The sequence below is a fragment of the Lissotriton vulgaris genome, chromosome 2_1, assembly GCF_964263255.1.
Source record: "Lissotriton vulgaris chromosome 2_1, aLisVul1.2, whole genome shotgun sequence".
NCBI classification, from domain to species: Eukaryota; Metazoa; Chordata; class Amphibia; order Caudata; family Salamandridae; genus Lissotriton; species Lissotriton vulgaris.
In genome coordinates, this window is record NC_141687.1 from 371353449 (window position 1) to 371367928 (window position 14480).

The 14480-nt window shown below is 43.4% G+C and overlaps 1 protein-coding gene across 1 annotated transcript in view; it reads right to left on the reverse strand.

Annotated features, from left to right (window-relative positions):
• The window catches only part of TSR1 (TSR1 ribosome maturation factor), an 83979-nt gene that overhangs the window by 13654 nt on the left and 55845 nt on the right, over nt 1-14480 (reverse strand). The window contains exons 11-13 of the mRNA XM_086955184.1: nt 8918-9050; nt 8703-8819; nt 8243-8383 (exon numbers count right to left, since the gene is read on the reverse strand). Of these exons, the coding sequence (XP_086811310.1) occupies nt 8243-8383; nt 8703-8819; nt 8918-9050 (391 nt within the window). The remainder of the gene's footprint in view (nt 1-8242; nt 8384-8702; nt 8820-8917; nt 9051-14480) is intronic.

Below are 14480 nucleotides of genomic sequence, written 5' to 3' on the forward strand. Positions count from 1 at the left end.
ATTTTGTAGAGATTTTGAAGTGGTTCTTCATTGAGAAGTTCTTGTCCAGGGTAATGCCTAGTGACTTTACAGAGTAGGAAAGGACGAGGGAGCAGTTTAGGGCATCAAGATTCTTGAGCCAGTCTTGAATTGGTTGGTGGTTACTTTTCGGAGAGAACAGTATTAATTCAGTTTCGTCCGGGTTCAGCTTTAAGTGGTTTGCGTTAAATTGGGGGACTGGGAAGGTCTCAGCTAACACATTTTCAGTACTGTCTTGCTTCCAGTGCCCTGAGGGATATTTGGTGAGAACATAACAAAAGCGGAGTAAAATTTAGGCATTCTCCCAAAATTAAACTCCTAAGGGCAATGATGACGCTCAAAGGGCATTTAACACCTTAGCTGCGTGTAAACATTTCTCCCCAGTGCTGCGCTGTCCATTAGAACTAGTGCTGAATGGACGTTCAATGGTCGTGCGCAGCACTGGGGAGGTAGCGCTGCTGACGACCATTGGCCGTCAGCAGCACTTAAGGGGTTAAGGACCCGGCTTAATAATATAGTAGAACATGCGCTACTAGAAATAAACTAGGAACACATTTAACATAGACAATTGAGAGAAAAAAGTTGAAATTGTCTTTCACCATAAAATACAATCTAGGTTATGCTCTTATCTGACTGAGAAGGAGCAAAAATTAGAAAAATCTGGAACGTTTTATAAAACCTTGTACTCTGCAGCAAAGTACCTTCTGAAAGTACTTCATATCTAATAAGCATACAAGGAACACTGCTGAGCAGGTCAAAACAGTGGAAACGTCTACAATTAGCTATCTACAATCCAAGGACAAATGGAGTTCATGTCCTAGACAGCAAAACAAGTAACTTTAATAAAACTTTTGCCCACTCTTACTTCCCAAACTGATGGCTCCGTAAAACCATATTGCAAAGGTGGAGAGGGTGATGCCCTCAAAGTTCGAAGAGGATACTTCAAATATTCTTCGACTCAACACGGTTCACTTTGCTCCTCATTTAGACCAATAACTCCCCCTTATATCATGCAAAATTCTGCAGATATCATGATTCTTGGGCTTCAACAACTGATTCCAAACCAAATTCATCAGGATCAGTTGTGGTTTGTTAAGAGACAGGTAAATACACAATGTTGGATGTGTAGTTCACCCTGTTGAAAAGGCCCAAAGTAAAATAATACCTGTATTATTGGTATCCTCGAATGCCGAAAAGGCCCTAGACCATGCATACTAGATATTTCCTAGACTTGTTCTAAGAGAGATGGGTGTAATCCCCAACTAAATGAAGATGCTGGCTACTATAATTTCTTGTCAAGAATAGCACTGAACAGTCAGAAGTTGGGTCTAATAAAGGTGAAAAGAAGCACTAAAAAGAGATTCCTCCTATCCCTGCTTCTTTTTGCCTTTAGTACTTAACTGCCTGCACCTTGTATCAGAATATCTAGTGATATTCAATGCTTTACAAGTGGGCCAGATGCACATAAATTAATCTTGTTCACAGGCCGATTCTTAACATGAAGTCGCTAAGAGACCTACTTTAAGGCATGGATATTTCAGTTCCAAATATAGCAAAAACCTGGCAGGATATGAAATGTGTCTTTTAAAGACTTGAAGTTAACAATACAGGGTGATGAGCTGTCGCATCTTAAAGATGATTATGGTTTTCAGTGGGTCTTTCTTTATTTCTTTTCTAAGCATAATAGGTAACAATTAATCCATTGTCTAGAGTCCTGTTTTCCTCCAGGCACTTCCGCTAAAAGTAGACCCTCCCCCCCATTTAACTTTAACAAAATAAAACTTTAACAAAATAACTCAAATTTCGTATAGAAAGGTTCTAAAGATAGTCATATTAAAGTCCCTTTAGAGGGAAAAACAGCAGGGGGTGTGGCTTTACCAGACTTTAAAATACACTTTCAAGAAATCCAACTGAGAATGGTGTTTGTATGGCAATACATGGAAAAAGTAGTCATTGGGAGAAGACAATGGGAAGTTATGTGGTTAAGAGAGCTCTATGACCACCTAACATGTTTAAGCTCACCGGTAGAGACTATTCTCACAACTTGAGATGTTACTATTGCCCAGCAACTTTCCTTTTTGCCAGCCTCATGTGTGCTCATCCACTTCAAGCCAGATTTCACTTGGGCCCTCCATAACAGACCACTTGAAATACGGTGTAAAGGGGAGGGTAGATTTATATCCGATATGTTTCATAGAATCAGAATTAAATCATTTACGCAAATCTAAATTAGTTTTTCAACTAAGCGAATAAGAGCCTCTGCATTATAAACAGATAGGTCACTGGGTAATCCATTCAACTAGACGCGGGTAGCGATAAAGCCATGTTTGAGGCCCTCAATTTAGGGGACTAGCTCAAAACTGTATAAAATCTTAAATGCTATATCCTGTCCCGCTGAATGTACAATTTGAAGAGGGCAGGGGAATCACTATGCAAGGATATTCATAATAGCCCGAGAATGGGAAATTAAGAGTTTAGTCGCAAAATGGTGTAGAATTGGTATCTAATTCCAGAAAAGTTGCACCACGTTTCGTATACCGTTCCCAACTGATGGGGAAGTTATGAACAAAAAATAGGTATGTTCCATATTTGGTAGGGCTGCCCAAAGCTAAAAAATCCTTTGGAAGGTGATACTGGGGTCATCAAAGAAAATTCTGGGACACCTACACTCAGAAGTACCTAGTTTACAAAAACTGGGATTTTAACCCACCACCCCCCACCTCCATATTCAAGAACGATACCCAGACTCTGCCATTATATGGCAATGTATTGAGGCAGGAACATCAGTCACCATTGTCAAGTTGTCAAGTGGACCTTGATACAACCTCCCACTATGACACAGTGGCAGGCAAAACTCTCACCGTTATCAAGGGGGACACCTGAAATACAAAGCAGTATGGACACCATTGATGAATTTTATGATGTGTCAATCAATCAATCCGGGATTTGTACAGTGCATTACTCACCAGTCTGGGTCTCAAGGCGCGGGGTGGGTGTGGGCAGCTCCGTTCTGGTAATTCGAAGAGCCAGGTCTTGAGGTCCATCCTAAATTGGTGCAGTGTCGGGCTCCATCGGACTTGAAGGAAGAGCTTGTTCCAGGTCTTGGCTGTGAGGTAGGAGAAGGATATTCTACCTATTCTGGTCCTGAAACAGCGTAGGACAGTAGGTAGGGAGAGGTCTGCTGAGCAGAGGTTTCTCTTGAGGGCACGGTAGGAGATTCGGTCGTTGAGGTATTGCGGTTAGCTGTTGTGGAGGGCCTTGTGGGCGTGCGTGAGCAGCTTGACAGTTATTCCTCTTTCGTCGGGGAGCCAGTGGGGGTCACGGAGGGGTTTGGTGATGTGGTTGTGCCTTAGGTCATAAAGGATTAGTCTGGCTGCATTCTGGACGGTCTGCAGTTTGTGGAGTTTTATGTTGATTTCGGCGTAGAGGGCGCTGCCGTAGTCTAGTGTGCTGATGATGAGTGAGTGATTGTTTTCCGGGAGTCGGGGATCCACTTGAACGTCTTCTGCAGTACGCAGAGGGAATTGAAGCATGCAGAGGAGATAGCGCAGGGCTCGACAAATCTAAAAAAAATCTTACTCGACCTGCAGGTCGAGTTAAGTAGACTTTTCTACTCGACCTAACATCAATTGCACTCAACCCACAAATTGGCACCTGGCACTGCAGTGGCAGATATCACTCGCCAGGCAGGCCAAGTAGGCCTGAAAACTGGTTTTCCCTTTAGGAAATTCACTCGCATTTGCGAGTGGTCGAGTACATTTGTCGAGCCCTGCAGCGTTGATCTGGTGATTCATGGTGAGGGATGAGTCTAGTATGATGAAGATGTTTCGTGCATGGTTCATTGGGATGGATGAGTTTCTGGTGGGGTGGGGTGGGAGGGGTCAGGGGAGGAGGGGTACCAGGCTTCATCCTATGCAGAAGGGGTGGAGCCAAGGATGAGGACCTCTGTTTTCTTTGAGTTGAGTTTCAGACCGCTGTTCTTCATCCAGGTCGCGATACCTTTCATCCCTTCTTGGAAATTGTGCCTAGTGTTGTTGGTGTAAGAGTCCATATTGAGTCAGTGTTTTCGGACGATGGTTGCGAGGGGGGCCATGTAGACGTTGAAGAGTATGGGGCTGAGAGAGGATCCTTGGGGTACTCCGCATCTGATCTCTGTCGGTTCTGAGAGAAAGGGTGGGAGTCTTATTCTCTGTGTTCTGCCTGAGAGGAATGTTCGTAGCCAGTCTAAAGCCTTTCCTTGGATGCCAGCATCGTAGAGCTTTGTGGCTAGTCTGCAGTGGGAGACTGTGTTGAAAGCTGCTGATGGGTCCAGGAGGATGAGGGCTGCCATATGGCCTTGGTCGAGGGGGACGTGGATATGGTCGGGGGCAGCGAGGAGGGCGGTCTCGATGCTATGATTGCTGCGGAATCCGGATTGAGAGATGTCTAGGATGTTGTTGGTTTCTATGAAGTGTGATAGTTGGATGTTGACGGCCTTTTCAATAACTTTGGCTGCAAATGGAAGCAGTGAGATGGGCCTGAAGTTCGTCGGGTCTGTTGAGGGATTCTTTAGGAGGGGGTTAACTTCGGCACGCTTCTAGTTGACGGGGAATATGGCTGTCTCAAGGGAGTAGTTGATAGTGCGACGTAGCTCAGGTGCCCTTGAGGGGATGGTCTTCAGGGTGTCTTCTGTCGTGAGAGGGGTCCAGGTAAGAAGGGTCTATTAGGTGGCAGCATTTGGGTTTGGGGCAGTGCAGGGGTCTTGGTCGTCGAAGCTGTCGTAGAGCGTCTTGCTCTTGATGTGAAAGAAGGAGTTAAATCTGTTGCAGAGGTCTTCGAAGGGACGTCTGTTGTTTTGCTGTGGGTTTGGGTGAATTCCTGTATTATTGCGAAGAGTTCCTTGGAGTTGTGAGCTTTGGAGAGGACTCTGTCTTGGAGGAAATTCTTCTTAGTGGATATGAGTTGGTGGTTTGCTGTGGCTTTTTGCTGTTTCTCCATGTCTTTTCCAGTCATTAGCAGGAGTGCATGGATTCAGTGAGTGTCATGGTGAACCAGTTGGCTTTCTTGTTGTGTCACCTAGTGGTGTTCTGGAGGGAGACAAGTGTATTGGTGCAGTTGGCAATCCACTGGCGGAAGTTTATTGCTGCTGTGTTGTCTGACATAATTTGGGGTAGAGTGCAGGTGAGGGCAGCGGTGCGGTGTCCAACCATCAATGTCACTGGAACGCCAACTAAGAGCTTTATATCCATTTTCTTGATGTATAAGCAATGCCCAATGTGACTTGGTTAAAAAAGTGGCAATGATCCTGTAACTTGCTTGAGAAGTTAGTTCAAAGACTGCAATTTGAGAAAAGTTAATGATTGCATGATGTTGGATCTCCACATGGAGAGGGAGTGAGCTCCGGGAAGGGCTTTGGAGGGAGATTTAATTTTTGCATATGACGGCACATTAAAATTCTGTGTAATTAGTATAAGAACTGTATAGCAATGTTAATCTTATCCATTTATTGAAGTATTCTAAAAAAATACAATGTAAAATGTGTTTCACTCTGGCATCTGCTCTCCCTTCTTCCTAACTGACTGGGGAATTGCCTTTGTCGAGGACCAGAAAACGTTCTAAATAAAAAAGAAGTTATTTTATTAGACTATTGGTGACCCCCATGCACAAGCAACACACAATGAGTGTCAGCACCACAAACTGCTGCACCCAATTCCTGATTCTGCCCATCGCCAAGGGAACATCAATTAACTTCTCTGCACTGCCCTTATTTTGGGTGCTTTTGTTTTTCCGCTGCTCCCCATTCTGAAATAGGCATATTTTACTGTTTTTTTTAAAATTCAGTTCCTTCTAAGGACTTGCTCGCTTTGAATAAGCATGTAATTTATGAGGGATTTCAAGCTGTTCATCAGATACCGAAAGCAACACTTGGTGGCTGGCCCACACAGAGCATGTTCTTCAGGTCTGGTAAAATCAGCATTCAGTGAGCTCATGTGTTGTCTACAGTGGTATTTATCAGAGGTCAAAGAATGAAACACTAACTTAGGAGACCAAGGAAAAGTGGGTGTGGAGAGAGAGAGTAATCTCTCTCAGAAAGAAAGCGCCAAATTACAATTCCTGGTGGTACTGTGATACTGGACAACTTTATAAAGCCACATGCAGTTCGAAAATACCTATTTCTAGTATATAAATATCAAAGCAGTTATAGCTCCAATGGTTTTAATCAACTGCTGCTAATGAGGAAGGATATGGATAATGTACCCATTTTAAATTAGAGTATCAATGGTACTGCTGTCTAATCATTTTTTAATGCTATTTAACTATTTAACTGTGTATATAATATTGAAAACTTCGATGCTACTATGGGAGAAGGTGGATACCGGACCCTTTTAACAATGTGCTAAGCTAAGCTAGTTCCAAGGAATCATATGGTTTTATTGGTTTACGAGATCCTTTTGTGTATGATTTTATTGCTTACGAGATCTTTTTGTGTTTAAAGACTATGGTCTAAATAAACAGAGTTCTCCATCTATCTCTCACAGAGAGATGCTCTTGCCTTGGAACTCCAACCAAAACAAGACTGAGTGGGCAAAGGAGAGAAGAAAAAGAACTAATCTTTATCAAAGCAGGTAGCAGTAAATTCAGTGACAGATTTGAATCCTTTTACCATTATTAGACTGCAAGTGAGATTACTGGGGAGTATTTCTGCCTCTTGGTACGTTTGTTTACCAAGCAATACAGTTTCCTCTGAATTGCTTGAAAAAACATGCACTTTTTCAGTTTGATTAGGGGAATTATTTAGCACTCCAATGAGAGATAGGTACTGGTCAGGGAATAAGTCCTTTTAATTTGGGTATTCTCTGGCCTCTTAGCTAGCATAAGTTGGTGCAAGTAATAGTCTTCTGTTTTTCTTTACTTCTTTTCTATACAAGGAACACTTGCTCATATTTGTTTTACCACCTATACACACATACCCACTTTTTCCCCCCCAAGGAACCATATTTATAAACCACATTGATAACCCTAGCCCCGCTGGACACCTGCTGCCTACAACACCTGCAGTTATGCAGAAGCACCACTCCAGCAGTCAGACAACCAGCCTTGCATAGCCACAGCAAGCTCCAACAAGAGAATGGGAGATTGGACTGTCCCTAAGCTACGGAAGAAGGGGACGTACACACTATGCAGCTATCGCCAGGTAAGGGAGAATCGGACTGCAGAGTCCAACACAGAGAATAACAGTGCCAGAATAGATAGTCTGTCTTGAACACTCCAGACTTACTTTATGAGGCTGCTTCTACACATTAGTAGGAGCCCACTTCAAGAAGAGCCCTAGCAAAATTGAAGCCTCAGCACAGCACTGGAGCTATTCACATTGGATTAGCCACTTCTATGTAGTCCATAGCTAGGGAGACATTGTCATACACTTTCCCAGAATTTCTAAAACTCTTTCCACCAGAAATAAAGCACAGATGGGGTTTGCAGAGCAGCCAAATAATAATCTTTTATTCCCTTTAGGAGATGCCCAACTCTGTAAAAGCCTGGTATCTTTTATGATTTTCCGTTCTCTAATCAATTTCCTCCCAGTTTTTACACCACCACTGCTTATGGATATGCTTGGAATCCTATTAGGTGTGTAAGAAAACTAATGAAGATCCCAGGATAGAGGATAAAAAATATGCATTAGTTCTACATCTCATAATATTATTTTCATTAAACTAGAAAGAAATTAACAGCCTCCCTTCTAATCAGCATCCTAGTTAACTATCATCACATTGCAGAGGCCTGGCAGTTTTAAAGAGAAAGAACAAGTTTCCTTTGCTCTGAATTTTAAGTTAAAATAAGAAACGTTTACTTGCTCCCATTTTGTTTACCTCAACACTGAATTCCCTCCTCCACTCCCTCTCGCCTCTCCCAGTTTGTTTCTCCTTACATAGCCAACTTTAACACTGCCCCTTCGCATGCTAATCATACATAAATCTCCAAGGCTGCATCATGACGAGTCCCTCTATTTCCAATCCTTCACTGGCCCAGTCACTGTCTAAAGTCCCCTTCTTTCCTAAACATGTCTCCTTCTTAAAATGTCTTCCATTCTACTTAAAAGTTCCTTCCCCAGCTCTGTATTCCTGTAACACCACCATCTCAAACATCTTGTTCTCTCCTCTACTGTCATTCTCTGCCCTATCTCCCCTTCAAATAGCTTCTCCATTCCCTCCAGCCAGACCCACACTCTCCACAAAGTTCATACCTCGATTGAAGAACATGAATCTCACCACCGCTGTGCGCTTTAAGATCTTGAAGGGGTGGCCGCTGAGCACAATTCGTTTAACAATGATTCTGTCCGGATCCACAGACAGAAGAGAACCTGTGGCCATCAAATCCTGCATTCCTTTAAAAGAAAGTCATTAGATAAAGGTCAGCTACTCGCACAGCAGGACAAGTCTTCCAACTACATCTCATCCAGGCTTAGCTACCCCATGTTGCTGCCTTCCATCTCAATGCATACAGTTATTCTTTAATCCAAAGGTCCCCACACAGTACCGCATTAGGTTCTTGCATCACCTAAAGCAGTACGTTCCTCACAGTGCCTCGAGTCACGGTCATTAGTTTTGGATAACCCAGCATGTTTTGGTCATTAGCATTTCGCTGCCTACACATTACAATAGTCCCGTGTTCTTTGTTGATGCTGGTTATGGCGCATCTCTTACCATTACTCCTCTGCTTGAACAACAGCACAGAAGCTGGAGGGAAAGTGATTGGAGCATAAACGGTCACTACCACAGTGGTTTCTGAGGGCAGGAAACGCTCACATTTGTGCTTATTGGCTGGAAAGGAAAAAAATAGAGGCTTTTATTCAAGTATTACAAGCCACACCAGCTATGGCGTTTTGAGGTGTACAGTAGAACATAGTACCTGTACTGACCTGTTGTATGCTGAGAGTACAGTGGGGATGCCCGGAAGCGCCTGAAGCCACAATGGAAAATCAGCTCCTCCTTAGATTTTAAAGGTTCACTGTTCCCTGCATGTCGTCTCACTGCCATGTTCACCACCGACATCTGAAAGTAGAGATCTAAAGATCGTAACATTATCACAGGCAAAACACATTTTCAGCCACTACTACATCCTAATAAAAAAAATCCTTGATTTGGTATCAGGATGCTGCTTCCTTACCATACCTACTTCTCTGCTGGATAGCAGATATTAAATGGTTTATCTCAGGTGAGTTGTTGATGTGGTAAGATTGTAGCCTCCTCCATGTGCCAGACACCACACACATATGATAATCAAACCATCATACTTAGGACACACAGCCAAACACCTATCCATGGAAGTAGTCACCTTTCCACTGCACCCTTCCTATGATCGTATACCCCTGGTTCCAGTAAACTCTTTGAGAGGGCGGGGGAATTGCAAAATTCATCAACACAATCTCCATCAATCATTCAACAACGTTTAGAAATCTTCAGCCAACTGCAAGACCCCCACGGACTGTGAATGTGGAATAATATATGATGTTACATGTGGATAGAGGCTGCAAATTCACAATTGATGCAACATATATTCCCAACAGAAGAGTGGAATTCCCCAGAAAAACATCTCCACATGAACATTGGGTGTCAACAACCGTTCTCAAAGAGATTAAGTAGGCACGAAAATGTGCAGGTATGCTCACAACTAACAGACACAGAGAAATTGAATGTAAAGAAATAATTGCTGTTCCTCTGACAAGTAACTGATGAACCCAAAATGACATTGATTACACTAAAAGAAAGGTGCAGTTTCCTTGTTAGGATGCAAACAAGCTAAGGGGTATCCTCACAGAGATTGCAGTGATGTACATGACTATCATAGGTCCAAGTGCTGTCGTTCTACTCTAAAAGATCGCAGTCAATAGGGAGTCTTCAAGATTAGGTTGCAGGTGTCAAGGTGGAGTCCGACCGGAGTCAGCCTTTGGTCGACTCTTGCTCAGAAGCGCTAGGCAACTTCACAGGACCGCGGTGTTTTTTGGACTCAGGTTGTGTGCAGAGAGAGGATATCTCCTCTTCTCACTTAATTTTCCCACTGTTTCTCCCGTTACAAGAGGGGGTTTGAACAGGGGGCTGCCATCTGGGGTCCCATTTAAAATGCAGCAAGGCCTTTGAAGCTTCCCTCTCGAGCACTGTGTTTATCTTGGGTGAGGAGGTGCAACACCTCTGCACAGGATGGGCTTTGTTTCTGGCCACAGGCAGCAGGAGCTCTCAACCTGGGGTCCAAAAACATGTCTGGTGGTGGCAGGTTGCCTGAAGCCAGTCAGTCAGAGACCACACCAGGGTTGTTAAGTTTTCAAGAGGTAACTCTGAGGTGCCCTCCGAGTACATGTTTCAATAAATCAAACACTGGAATCAGTGTAGGTTTGTTAAGAGGAGTTGTTTGGTACCAAACGCTCCTAGGTTCAGTGTAGCCATCATGGTGCAGGGGAACTAGAATTGTCGACTTACCAGTCCATGTGCTCTCTGTGGCCTCCCTGGCACTAACAATATTAAGACTCTTAAAACAAATAAGAGAGTAACCCTTCCGACAAAATAGGGACAGGGTTAAAGCACCTATAAACAGAGATTGTACCCCTTGTATCTCTATTAAACTTGAGGATTTATATCCCCAACTATTCACTGAGCATCCATTCATAAAGTCAATCATGCACTGAAACCGGTTTGTCAAATATCTAATCTTATATTAAAATATCTAGCTATTTAAAAAAGTATCATAAAAGATCGATAAAAACATCAAATATTATCCATGAACATTCTTGGTATAATGAATTCAACATATCATGACAACAAATTTAATTATTTTTGTTTCGTCCATATTTCTTCAATGATTTCTAACTTAGACTGCATCATATAAACAAGAAGTCATGATTTTCAATTGTATTTTATACATATAATCAGTACAAAGAATTCTGGATCAATAAATAAATACACACAATGTCAATTTATCAATGTTATATTAAAAAAAACTTCAAAACAAGTTGTCGACAGTGTTTTGATGGAACACAGTTGGTTTACAACACCTTCTTCAGGACAATATAAAAATAATGATATTCTCTCTAAGAATAGAAACATTTCAAATGTGAGAACATGAAGCGATCAGTTATGTTCACAAAAACAGGCTCAAATACATGCATACTAATTTCTACATATCCATCAGTCCAATTTATATCCTGATTTTCACCATATTCTGATGTCCATCATATACCACATTCACTCAATTTATACTCTTTGTTAACTTGTTTTTAAATCGGCTTCAGGATAAAAGGATGCATTTGAGCCTATTTTTTGTGAACATAACTGATCGCTTCATGTTCTCACATTTGAAATGTTAATATTACGGTTAGCTCCTTGACATCGCATTTGAGTTCCAAGACTGAGTCTCCTGTCTCAGTGACTCTGTCCGCTACTTTCCTGAGATCTGTGTTCAGGAGGTTCACTTTGATGGCCACAGAATCTATCTTAATCACCAGCTCTTCTTGTGAGCAATTAATTGCCGCCATCATGTCCACCAGAGCGAGGGCATGATCCTCTTGCTCCCCACTCCTGCCCACTGAATCGGTTCCTGCCCCATCCAGATGTATCAAATGTGTATAATTCACAATTAATTTGCCTGTGACGGTCTGGCTCATTTATCCTTACCCATTGCGGTGTACAGTTCAGGATAGCTCCCCGAGCCCGGTGGTGCTAGCTATCTCTGGTCCCCTGCACCCAACAAGTATAGGTGGTGCTTGTTCCATGTACCCCAGTTGGGCAGCTCGGGCAGTTCTCCGGGGTCAATTCTTGGCTCTCGCTCATGGTATGCCACGCTTCTGTCTGCGTTGCAGCAAAGGAGCAACCTCAGGGTCCCTTTGTTCACTCAGGCTTCTTCTACTGCCGCCCTGGAAGGGGGAGGGGTTAGGGGCCTCCCGGTCTTGTTCCCTCTTGGGGCTACTCTTGTTCCTCAGAGGTCCTAAACTTACTTCGCTGGCCTCCCTTTCGCTGGCCACCACCTCCAAGTTCCATCACTCACTGGCCTCACAGAAGACGCGTTCTTTAGCCTTTTACATGCATTATATTACCCCAGTCGTGTTCCTCGTGACCTGCCAGGCCTCTTGGAGTGCCTCAGTGCTTCCCAGCGTACCACATGTGTCCGGCGCTTTTCTCAGCCCTCGCCCATATTGGAGTCTAGGCCGTTGCCCCTGGGTGTTGGGTCCCAGATGACAGCTTGGTTCACCTAACTGCCCTCCTGGGTCGTCAGGCAGCCCCTCTGCTCCCCCTCCTTTCAGTTTGTGAGGTCTCCTTCAGGGCATGTGTACTCCGGTTCCCGCTGCAGTCTCCCTCACTGCCGGGCTGCCGTGGTGTTGCTCTTGGCCGTCCCAACTCACCACTTCTCTACGTCACTTCTGTGTGCGGGAAGCTGCTGTGCCCAGTGTGCTCCCCCTCAGTGGAGTCAGGCCCCAGCACTTCTGTAGACCACACCAGTCAGCCGCAGCAGCCTGGATTCAGTATGGCTGTGTCTCCGCTGCGGCCTATAATCTCTCTAGTTGCACCAACACTGGCCACCGATTCCGCCAGCACTCACTCCCCGTCAACCTGTGTTTTCAATAGGATCATTTTATAGCATCATTGATCCGGATGCTGCAGGATTTCTGTAGGATAGCTGCATGCTAGCGGGAGATCTGAAAGGCGTTTCAAATTGCCATGTTTCTGGGACACGCCCCCTCCCTCCCATCTAGTTAGATTTATTTAATAAAACCTAGTTATGGACAGATCTGCTGACTCTGTGGATAATCCAGAAAGATCCCTTATGGCTGGAAAACAGAATAAAGATTTTTGACTGAATGACCCAGAAGGAGTATGCTCTAAATTATATCTCCCACTCCATGGTACATTGATCTTATGCCTGCCTTATACATTTTGTATTGGAATGAGTCTACAACAACATGTATCAGAGTCCTTGCCTAACATCATCATGTAATGTCTGCAACACTAACAAAGAGTTGTCCCAAAAATCCTGATATCCACTATTTAGAACTAAACAGAAATATTACACGTCTTGAGACACGGCACAAAGTCTACTGACAAGTAGGAAAAGTGTAAAAGTGATGAATGAGAGTGACACTGAACTGATGTCAGGGGGTGGGGAGAGGGCAAGTGATATTGTCAGGTGATGAGGACACTGCAGGTCTGTTCAGGGAATTTCACCAGATGCTCTACAGCAAAGAGCCTTTCAAAAAATGATGTCCACAGTGCATACAAATGAACAATGACTACTGCTCAGGCATGAGACCTAAACAAGCCGGTAAAAGAAGTTTCCAGTTGCATTCATAGACTAAAATTGAGCACATCACTGGGCCTGGAGGACTATGCAGCCTTATTCTATAAAACCTTTAAACCCCCTTCTCTTATCCTAAAAACACAAGACTTTTTTTTTTTTAACTCAGTTGGCGATTCTAGTGCCCCTTTGAAAACTAGGATTACAGCAGGAGTCTCAGAAATACTGACCCCGGCAAAGACCTGCAGAACTGTGGCTATAGTAGTCCCCTAGCCCTACTGATTTTGGATGCAAAGATCTTTACTGAAATACGTTCACCCATCTTCAATATTTGAATGATAATTTTATGCTCCACTTAGGTTTCATAAGCTTACTTACGTACGAGCAACAAAGTCACAAAATAACAACAATGGCATGGTTTTACCCATCAGATTTAGAACCTTGGATTTAAACATATATTTCACCATCAATGGATCTAATAAAAACACCAAAGTGGGAGAAGGAAAATGCTACTTACCCAGTATGCATCTGTTCTGGGTTTATAAAGCTCTAGACTCATATGCGTTAGCATATATCGCCATCTGGTGTTGGGCCCAGATGTTTGCACTTTGTTTTTCTTCGGGGAAGTTCTTGTAGTCACGAGGTAGGTGATTCCTCCCTTTGGCGACAGTGCGCATGGGCATCAACTCCATCCCCAGATTGTTTTGCCGTGAGGTTGATGATGGAGTTAGTAAGAGTAGAAAGAGATGTCCATGTATAGTGTATCTAAGTAAGATAATACTGCAACAGATAAAGGTACCCGAGGAGGCAGTGGGTGCATATGAATCTACAGCTTTATATGGCAAGAACAGATGCATACAGGGTAAGTAGCATTTTCTGTTCGAGGCATATGAGCTGTGATCATATGTGTTAGCATAAACTATACAGCAGTTATCTTCCCAGCAGTGGCTAACCTGTATCTGCTGCAGTGGTTTGAATTAGTGTTCTTAAAACGGCCTGGCCCACACTAGCTGCTTGTTTCGCAAACATAACTACATAATAGTGCTTTGTGAATGTGTGTGGTGTAGACTATGTTACAGCCTTGCAGATGTCATCTAAGGTTATGTTCCTTAAGAATGCCATAGAAGTCCCTAGTTTGCGTGTAGAGTGTGCTCTAGGGGGAATTGTTAAGGTACGTTTAGCTTTGAGGTAGCATATTTGGA